This window comes from Myiozetetes cayanensis, unplaced genomic scaffold (assembly GCF_022539395.1).
Source record: "Myiozetetes cayanensis isolate MyiCay16 unplaced genomic scaffold, myiCay2020 scf3, whole genome shotgun sequence".
Taxonomy (NCBI): domain Eukaryota; kingdom Metazoa; phylum Chordata; class Aves; order Passeriformes; family Tyrannidae; genus Myiozetetes; species Myiozetetes cayanensis.
In genome coordinates, this window is record NW_026087521.1 from 24,686,804 (window position 1) to 24,697,191 (window position 10,388).

Below are 10,388 nucleotides of genomic sequence, written 5' to 3' on the forward strand. Positions count from 1 at the left end.
AATCATTGAAGTTATACTGTATTGCTTATTAGCACCATGTATGTTGTGTACAGACAGAAAAATGGACTACTTGTGATTAATAATTACTCACTTGAGCGTTTTGAACAAGATACAGATGTTTGGAGCGATGATGGGACAGACTTGAACTCTTACACACCTAAGCTTTCCCCAGAAAGCCTGGTTTCAGACTTAAGCTTTGTCATAATAAGCTATCTTAGCTTATGTGAAGACATCACCTTTTCCAAGACTTGACTCCACAGTCTTTATGCAAACAATATTCTCATTGATTCCTGTGATAGTTGAGCTGATTAAGGACTAGAAAACAGGGTGCTTAAAACATCCTGAAAGGCAGAGGATCTGTTGCAATGACAGAATCTCAATATTACCTCATTTAAAATGAGCAATAGATGATACAGGGTAAATACTGAAATGTAAAAGACATAACAGGGATGATAGGTGCAGAAGAGTAAAGCTTTAAAAATCTTATATATTCTTAATGAAGATAATCATTACTCTTTAAAAGACTAAATTAACCTACGTTGCATTTCCAAGTAACTAGCTAATGGATGCAGGCATTATCTTTTCATATCTTCGAAATCCCTATAAAACCATGACTAGTCAAATATTTGACTGATGGGCTTTTACCCCTATTAATAGCATGTGATGGAGGTCTCGGTAAATAACCTACCTTCAGACTACTCTTTTCCAAACCGGAAAGGGGTATTTTCTTATTCTTTAGCCACCTCTTATTGCTCCTTGCTGCTTCCTGAAAGGCTTTTTGTACTGTGAAAACAATTCACTGGTTGTTACCTTATTTTTGTGCCCCGTGGGGATTTTGGGTGCTACTCTCCTCAGATAAGCAGGGAGCTCTCCCACTGTAGTTAGGGGAACTGTGAAAGCCATTCCTGCTTATCTGCAGGCAGAGGTTGGCCCAGCTTGTGTTTCATTTACAAATGAAGAGTGATATTATTTGCATAAAAGTAGTTTTTTCAAAGCCATGTTATATGAAAACTTCTCAATTTGAAAATAAACAAACAAAAAACAACACATAGCAATTTTCAGAAAGCAGTAAAGTTGTCTCTGAGCTCTGCCCCAGCTGATTTTATCGCGGCAGTTCACATCTGAAGAAGAACAAACACATGCTTATTTTCATAAACGTGTTTTCAGAAGGAAAGAAAACTCCACAGAATTGGCAAACAGTCCTTGTAACTGATAATGACCATGCAGGGAATTTTTTCTTTTTAAGCCCTGCAGGAAAATCACAGGATTCTGTTCTGCAATTAGAAGGTCATTAATGATTTTTGCGATTTCATGCACTCTTGTGCTGACTTTACCTTCACCTCCTATCTGGCTCTCATTTCTCTCAACTTTTATTAGCACGTTCTGCATTCAGTGCTTCTCATCTCATGTAGCCTCCCATAGTTATCCAGGAAAAAAAAAAAAGATAACTGTTGTTGGTCAGGTCTTCCTGAATATAACCAGGACAGAGAATCATCCTTTTCTCACAAATGGACATGCCCTGCAATCCACCTCTGTTGTATACATCAGGTTGGGAAAATAAGGACAAAAAATTGAAAGGAATCTGATAGAAAGAATAACTGAATTCTGAGGGATTTAATGGAAGACAAAAGGTAACAGGATTTTAACATATTGCAGTTCTGAAGCACTAATAGAATTAATATTAAATTACATAGGATAATTCAAAACCTTACAGTAAGGTTTCCATGCTGGATAGATTCGATAGGATTTTCCCACTGTGGAAATTTGACTGATGAGTCATGGTGGAGACCTGACAAGATTTTGAAAACCTCACAGGAGAGGACATCCCCAGACAAGGAGCTATTTAATCCTCTGAGGAGGCAAAAGGACACAGCAAAATGCTGCTACCGTGCCATGTTGTCTGCTGATTTGTTTGTAAGGCCAGTGTTTGCAATACCAGGAAAAATAAGCATTTGGGAATTTCAGATTATACTTAATAAACACTAAATACTAGGAAATGGAGAAAACAAAGCAAAGCATAGAAAGACACAGTACACATCTGAGACCTCTACATGTTCTCAACACTCGCATAGTTTCCACTGAAGGTGAGAGAATTTACTTGTATCTGGATACCCTGAGTTTAACTAAAGGCACCCGCATCCTGACTGGGGGAACTCTTCCAGTTACTATTTGGAAGTGCTGCAAATACAAAGAACAATAAAACTCATTATCACGCAGCACTCTGTCCTTGAACACTTATGGGAAGGCAACAGCAAAGTGGATGCTAAAGTTTTCCTTCATCAGAAGAGTGAAACAGTTAAAATAGTTTTCAATCATCTGCTGCAAGCTAAACTGCATCTTCAAACGTGAACAGCATTTTCCACTCATTTGAATGGATGGTATATACATTTTTCAGGGTGAAATTTGGATTATTTTCTCTGATGCAGAAATGCTTTATCACACAGGGAGCTCCATATCGGCTCACTGCTTCACTGGAGCCCAATACTGTTTGCATTCTACCTGCTCTTTAAAACATTATTAATATTGCAATTGTATTTTTTTTATTGCAGCTTTGGGTATTTGTAAGAATGATATCAAATACTGAGCACTGACAAGAAACATTTTTCCCCAGGAAATATATTGGCCTCTAATCCAAAGAGCAAAAGCAATAAACCTAAAGAGTTTAAGCAAAGGTTTTACTGAACAGTAATATATAACATTTAAAATTAGTACTCACTTTCCAGAAATAGACAGGAAAACTTAATGTAACTCAGTAATTCATTTAACATTTTCAATGACATTCGGAAAGGGCAATGAATCAACTTTTGACATGAATTCAACTACCAACACCTTTCATTGTCTTCAGCAAAGCTGCCTCTCTCTGCTTTTATCCTGCTTTCTCAGACCTAACTAAAAGAATCTAGTATATCTGGATGAGAAGACACATGAAAATGATATAATAATACCCATAACAGCTACAGGGATATATAATAACAACAGATAAAAGGATCTGTAATTCCTATAAAAGAAATCCTAATACAGTTTTGACTGTATCATAGTCTCAAAGACAGAGCGAAATCCACGCCTGGGGTACCCCACCATATGCCTAAAACAGATGAAGCTTGTGAAGCTATTTCAGCTTGTTCTTTTCTAGTCATGCTTTGGGACAACTCACAGATTTGGGACTTTTCTCAAATGCTGGGCTTACTTGGAAACTTGCTACTTTTATCCTCATATGATCATCCATGATGTCGGTGTGTAGTGGGGAAGAAGCAAACCCCAATGCCTTAATAAAAATTCAGGACCTCTGAGAGTCCTGAAATTCTGTTAATTTAGTCTAGGTCAACCAATCCAAAAAGCACTCATTCATGATAAAGCTAAAGACAAAACAATAAAAAGTCATGCATGTCTCTAGGCATTCATGTGGCACAATAGACCTCTATCAAGCTTAAAACCAAACTGCCAGAACAGTTTCAAAACAAAGTAAAAGAAAGGTGAGGCTAAGCATCCAGTGCAAACAAACTAAAAAATAAACAAAGAAACTAAAGAAACATTATCTCCTAAAATAGGTAAGTTTGGAATTCTAACTGTAGGTGGCAATTGTTTTCATCTCCTCATTAAACATGCTCAGAAAGGATTTGCTTCCAGAAAATTTAGACAAAACCAAATAGTTCTTGCAGGACCTAAATTTTAGGTGGAAAAGGATACATCAACCTTTTATTAAGGTTGAAGAAGAGGAAATCCATTATATAAATACTCTGTAAACACACACCAAGGCAGAGTTAAATGCAGTGTCCATGAAGAGTCAGTGGCAAAAACTCCCAGGGACAACCACAAGGCCACAGTCTTGCTCAGGGTTCCTACCAGACAAACAGCACAACCACAAAAGGAGGTAAAAAAAGCCAGCTGCCTAAGACCCACATGTGTTGTAGGTCTGAGCCTTTGGGGTGGGTGATAGAGGGACTGGAATTCAGCTGAGGGCACATTCTGCCAGATGTGGGTAGGGGTAGCAGCTGGCAAAGCCGGGCCTGGGTGTGGAGATCCCACACTGGGGCCATGTGGCTCTCAGCACTAACAAATGCTCAGTGTAATCAGTCCATTAGTCCAGGTTTCTCCCAGTCCCGGACAGTTGTTTAAAATGAGCATCATTTGAAGCAAGCCAGAAACCTTAACACTGTATTTCATAAATAACTGTAACTTTACTGCCTAAATTCATGGTGGTCCACCCTTGTTACTCTTCCAGGCAAAATGCCTTTCTGTGTCTCATAACATCAACTCTCCCCTCTGAAGGGGGTTCAGCTGTGGCATGAAGGGTGCAGAGCAAGCTGCAAGGTCACAAATCTACACACCCCAGATACCAAGAGGTAGGAGTATTACATATGCTTTATTTTTTGGTCATCTGCCCATAACTGCACAGCTGAAAGCCCTTCAGGTATTGCATGCCACCCTCCTGCAGTTGGGCCCTTGCCTGGAGGCCACCTGTTTGGCCACTCTGCTCTATGAAGAGAAGCAGAAAATTTTATGGGACCCTCTTCAGTCACAACCAAAGCTACAAATCTAGCCATTATACAAAATAAATTATACATTTGGCAAATTCATATCCTTATGCTGAAAGAAAATCTGCCTGAAGCCAAAAGTTTCCTGCGTAGGAAATGAACAACTTACATTGTATAAAACTGTCAATAAAAATTAATTACTTATTGCCTAAATCTAGCTGTCTTTATAACTGTGCCACCTCAAATAACTGAGTCTGCTTGTAGGAGTGTAAGTGAGAGGCCCCTGTGCTTCATCATCAACTCCAGAACCATGTTATTTTGAAAATAAAAGACCTGTATCCTGTCCAAGAAATAAACTCTGGAGGTGACTTGCCATGTTGCCATTTTGGATTACAAAAAAATACTCAGCCAACACACAGGGGAAGGCTTAATTCCAGCAAACACACACATAAACAGGAAATCTCTCTCCAGTCAGAAGGTATTTTTCCTTCGTACAATGGGGTTCAAAGATGTGTCATCATATAGTTTAAAACAATTGCTAAGGAACCTTACCATTTCCAATAGCTTAGGAATAGAGTTGGCTTCCACAGTTGAAAGCCTGTCTGAACTTGCATGGGAAGCACACAAACACTAACAAATATATGCTGGCTTAGGCCAATGCAGAGTTTTTAATCAATAATCATGTCAAGCTGGGGGACAGGGAGGGGAGGGAATCAATTTTCAGAAGGCAAATGGTAACAACTGTAGATTTAATCAAATTGCAGCTGCAATCCCTTACTATTCTCAATATTTTTGAAAGAAAGTAGCTCCATGGCAAAGAATGAATTTCAATAAATGTCACACACTTAGGTTTATTGCTGAATTTTTAAATTTATCAAGCTAGGTCACTGATCCTTCACAAAAATGATAATCATACATGTCAAAAATATTCTGATACTGTTTAGTTGGATAAACATCTAAATGAAGAAGCTACAATAGAGGAAAGTAACATACATAAGAAATTGCTGTTTCTCCGTGACTACAGTAAAAAAAGATATGCCAATGTGACCCTTCAAAGAAAGGTTAAAGCTGCAATGCACACAACAAAATGGATTGCTATCAAATACCATAGCGATGGCCACAGTGTGAACACTTGAGCAAAATGAAAATCTTCTGAAAGCATTCAGCAATTTTCTTTTCATGTGCATTTGCAACCAAATTTATCACAAATTCAAACAAGAACCTTCTGCTACCTTCCATACAAAAGGCCATTTGCATGTTCATTTTCTTGGGACAAGCAGAAGAGACTCTCACAGAGCTGTAGGATGCACAAAAAACCCATTTTTTTAAGTACCTTCGGCTTATTAAACACCTAAGCATTACAGAAACTCTTCTGTTATTGACACCTGCTTGAAAAATGAAATGTTCTGTAGCACTTGCTTCCCTGGAGACTGGTGTGCTGATGGGAGAGGCAGAAGAGAGAGCTTTCAGGCCATCCAGTGCTTCCCTGTTTGCACTGCATGCATCTTGTGCCTAGCTTACATATACAGCCTCTCCTTAAAATATGAGCACTATCAAATCCTTAAAATTTGAGGGTTATATAAAATTTGAGGGTTATAGTGGTTCTTTATCTCCACGTCCATTTTCTACTCTCATATTTCGTATACTCTATTGCATCTTATTCAAGGAAAGTCCATCTGAGCCAACGGGACTCAGTCACCATCCAGCCACATTAAGTGACTGAAAAAGATCACAGTGTGACTAAAAAGTCTCAAAACAGATCAAAAAACATGGCAATCTACTCAGGAACACTGTTTCCTTCAAAGGAGTTATACCCTAGACTAATTTGGTCTGCTAACTTTGCCTCTCCTTTCTTTTTCTAATGTTTAAAATTGGAGGAAAAAAATACTTTATCTTGTTGTACAACATCATAGTTTTCCTCAAGGCAAATAGCTTGGCAATTTGCTAGATTTGTTAATGCTAGAGGAAACAAGTTAGCACACATACCATGTGTTTGAATGCCTTTGGAAATTAGATTGAAACACTGATTTGATTTCCTAAAAGGTATCTTCAACAAGGCAAGGTTAGAGATTTGTAGAGTAATGAGAATTTGTGTGACTTCAAACAGCTCTACATAAAACAGACCTGATATTCTGGGGGGAAAAAGGTCACCTAATTATTCGTTTCCTGAAGGCCCTGTCTATACTACATTTCCCCTGGGTAAGAAAACTGATTTAAAAATGGCTTCTGCTAACATGCTTGCATCAGTTGCTATGTATGAGATATAGATTTTTAAAACCATTGCTAAAAAACCCACAACATTTTTCAAGAGAAAAATAGAAACCTTCTCGACTTGGATGTAGCAAAGAGGTGCCCTCCACAGAGTCCTGCACGGAGCTGTGGCCCTGCCTCCTTGGCAATGGCATGCTGCACAGGGCCACATGGCATGACCATCAGTGGTACGTTGCATGGGCCTAATTTCCAGATACAACCTTTTGCATAGGAGGCAAAAATCACAGGGTGTGGCCACAGCAGACAAGATGCGCAGGTTGATAGCTCTGCTAAGGGTAACAGCCTAATGAAACATGAAATTTGTGCCACTGGCTTAAAGGCCAGATGAGGTAGCAATAGAGAGCTGGAACCCCTGGACACAAGGGTTTCCCAGACACCCACCACAAAGCTGCCATTGCCACCCAAAATCTTAGGAATGTGTGTCTGAAGTCTCCTTTCACACACTGCAACCCATTCCTTCTCCTTTGCACCAAACAGATCATTGTTACTACCTATTGGGTTTTGTGTTTCTGTAGTTTCAGAGAAAACTATTCAGCTACCCTATCACTTCCTTGTTCAAGAAATGATGTGTAGTGCTGAGAGAGCCCAAGCAGGATTTCCCTCATGCTAGATATTCTACAAACACAGATGGAGATGCAGAACCTCTCCTTGCTTTCTGCCTGAAGCAAAGAAAGTCTAGACACATTCCCCACCACAAAGCAATCGTGGTACAAAGCAGATCACCCAGTGCTCTGGGACTCCCACTCCTGCAGCTCTGGCTCTCTGGCTATCCCAGCACAGCACGCTGCCGGCATCAGATTCCCTTTGCAGCGGTGAAGGCAAGGCTGCTTGCTGCTCTTGTACTGCAGCCAGCTGTGCCAGTTAGTCTCTGGAGTTCTGTAAGCAAGATTTGGGAGGCAGCATGCTTTGGATTTCTCATCTGAGCTGAAAAATACAGAGCAGGCACTTGCAGATCATGAAGAGTAACAGTGGGTGGGTTGGCCCCTTCAATTGCCTTGGACCAGCTGGAAGAGGCTACAGATCATCAGCTGAGGTACCAAAAAAACATAAATGCAGGAAAATCAGCTTGAGAAAGGCAGTCCTGGAAGGACAACATTTGCCACCCAGTTTTGCATTCATAAGCCTTTCACTGAACCTCTGCTGAATTTTGACTTTCTGGCTGCCTTGCCCTGACTCAATGAGCTCCCACCCATCTCCACCCGAGCAAATGACCTCTACAAACCACTCTCCAGCCGCAATATGTGCAATTTAGTTTACCAATAAAGAACCCCTATGCAGTGGTTACCCTTTGGAGAGGAAAAAAAAAGAAAGAAAAAAAAAAAGCTTTATATGATAATAAAGAAAGACAATTCATTCCCTCTCCACCAAAAAGGCACAGAAATTGAGTCTCTTTTCTATAAATAAAGAAATTAATATTTTACAAAATATTCCATTTTCCAAATGATTCACTTTGTATTAGAAGACAGAAGAAGAATCACACAGTGCTGAAGAAGGATTAGGGCACAAAGAACAATTAATACAGTCATTCTCTAAGTTACTTTGTTTTCAACATGCAGCTCCTGCCAAAGGCTAGCTTTTTGCTCTCACAGTGTATGATCTGTAAACATTTAACCAGCTCTCTGAGAAACATGTGAGACCCTTTATCTTGCCTGATTATGAATCCAAGCCTCTCAGATCTCAAAAAAAAAAAAAAAAAAAAAAAGAAAAAAAAAAGGGGAGAAAAAGAGACAACAAAAAAGAGACACTGTCCTCTTTTTGCTGCTGGACAATGTAAAAAGCACCTGTAGGATGAAAGCAAATGAACTACCACACAGGGCACAGGTTCTTTGGGAAAAGCATGCACTGCAGCTTGAATCACCCCCTACGGGTTACACATGCACAGTTTGCTAAACAACACTGTTACTTCAATATTAACCCCTATTTTAAGTTGTATGTACAAAACTTCAATTTCTAAGGAGTGCATTCAGTATTTATAAATATATCTATATTCAGTATATATATATATTATTTCTAAATACACAAACCCCTCTAATTTAATGCTTACATGGGAACGGTGGTGGAATGCCAATATATGGAGCAGATTGTTTACCATTCGCAGCAAATTCTGCTTTAAAAAATGAAAAGAAAAAAAAGAAAGAAAAAAAAAAAGGCCAAACCGCATGGAAGACTGTGAACGCCACAAAACCATAAAGTACACATGCCCAACTCGGGGAATCCTGCAAGCTCACCCCGAGACCTGCGCCTCACGGAAGACAGCCGGACGGGCCACCACAAACCCACACCTTAGGGTCACCGTGTCCGAGCTGGAACTTCCAGGCTGCGCTGCCGGACGCTGCTCCGCCGGCGCGCTGAGCGGGGAGGGGCGGGAGGGGCAGCGGCTCAGCCCGCGGCCGAGGGGCGCTGCGGGCGGCATCCCGGGAACCGCTGCCCGCTCTGCCCGCCGAGCGCAGCCCGGGAAGCGCTGCCCGCCCTGCCCTGCCCTGCCCTGCCCTGCCCGCGGCAGCGACGTCGCGGGCGTCCCCGGCTGCGAGCGCCCCGCGGAGCCCGGCCGGGCAGGGGCGAGGGGGCGCCGCAGCCCCGCACGGCGCTCACCTGCCCCGCAGCGCCCGGCCCGGCGCCGAGCCCGCCTGCCCCGGGCAGGGCAGCACGGGCGGCCGCGGGCGCCGCCGCGCTCCCGCGAAGTTCCCGGGCGGGGCACAGCGCAGCACCGTGCCCGTCCTCCCCCCGCTCCCGGCTCATCCCGCTCCCCGCGTCGCCCGGCTCGCCCCGTCCTCCCCGAGGCTGCCGGTCCTTACCGAAGCAGAGCGGAGCGGGCTGCGCGCCGGCACCGCCGCCGGAGGGGCGAGCGCTGCACCCCGCGGGTTGGGCTGGGCTGGCTCCGCAGTCCTCGCCCCGCAGCCGGCCCAGCCCGGGCGGGCGGGGCAGAGCGGGGCGCAGCCCGGCGCACCTCCGCGGCCCCGCTCCGCTCTGCCGCTCCCCTCCGCCCCGCAGGCTCAGCCTCCCCAGCCCCGGCCCCGGCCCCGGCCCTGGCCCGCGCTACCTGGGGGCGGCGGGGGCTGCGCGCCCCGGCGGGCAGGGCGTCCCTCCGTCCTGCACAGCACCTGGGCTGCGGGGCGGCTCTGCGCGCCTTTCCCTCCGGCGCCTCCGCCTCGCTCGTGGCGGCTCCCAGCGGTAAATCAGCCGGTCCCCGCGCTCCCTCCGCCCCTCCGGCGCGGTCCTGACCTGCCTGTGACTCACCACATCGCAGGAGCCCGTGTGCGCGGCGGGGGAAAGGAGGAAGGGGGCGCCTTCTTCCCTCCCTCCCTCTCCCCTCCTTCTTTCCCCCCATCCCTCTCGGTCAGGCGCCCCTAGCCTGCGGGCAGGAGGGATGGCTGCCACTCCCCAGACGGGGAAAGCCACTAGGGAACGCTTGGTGAACCTTATCGTGCACCAGGACCAAGTCGGTACCGGTGGTGTGCAGGCACAGCCTCCTGCTGTGCTCCCGGCCGCTGGGCACCCACCGTCAGGTGTCAGCGCTTGATTGGATGCTAAAGCCTTACCGTGAGAGGTCAAGATATAGGTACCTGCAGACTTGTCTCTGGACCCCGCAGGTTATGTAGTAGTGAACAAATTTAGCCCATACTGCTCCATCATGTCAGTGAT

At 44.2% G+C, this 10,388-nt stretch overlaps 1 protein-coding gene across 3 annotated transcripts in view; it reads right to left on the bottom strand.

Moving 5' to 3' along the window:
• MET (MET proto-oncogene, receptor tyrosine kinase) overlaps window positions 1-9,909 on the bottom strand; it is a 93,291-nt gene extending 83,382 nt beyond the window's left edge. Inside the window, exon 1 of one of the 3 annotated variants that reach the window (XM_050323788.1) lies at window positions 9,787-9,909. Coding sequence is in view for 1 of the 3 variants with exons in the window: in XM_050323787.1 (XP_050179744.1) it covers window positions 8,791-8,838 (48 nt within the window). In the remaining 2 variants the exon portion in view is untranslated. Of the gene's footprint in view, window positions 1-8,790; window positions 8,846-9,786 lie in introns of those variants that run through there. The other 2 variants (XM_050323789.1, XM_050323787.1) reach the window with 2 other exon arrangements.
• Between the last annotated feature and the right edge of the window lie 479 nt (window positions 9,910-10,388).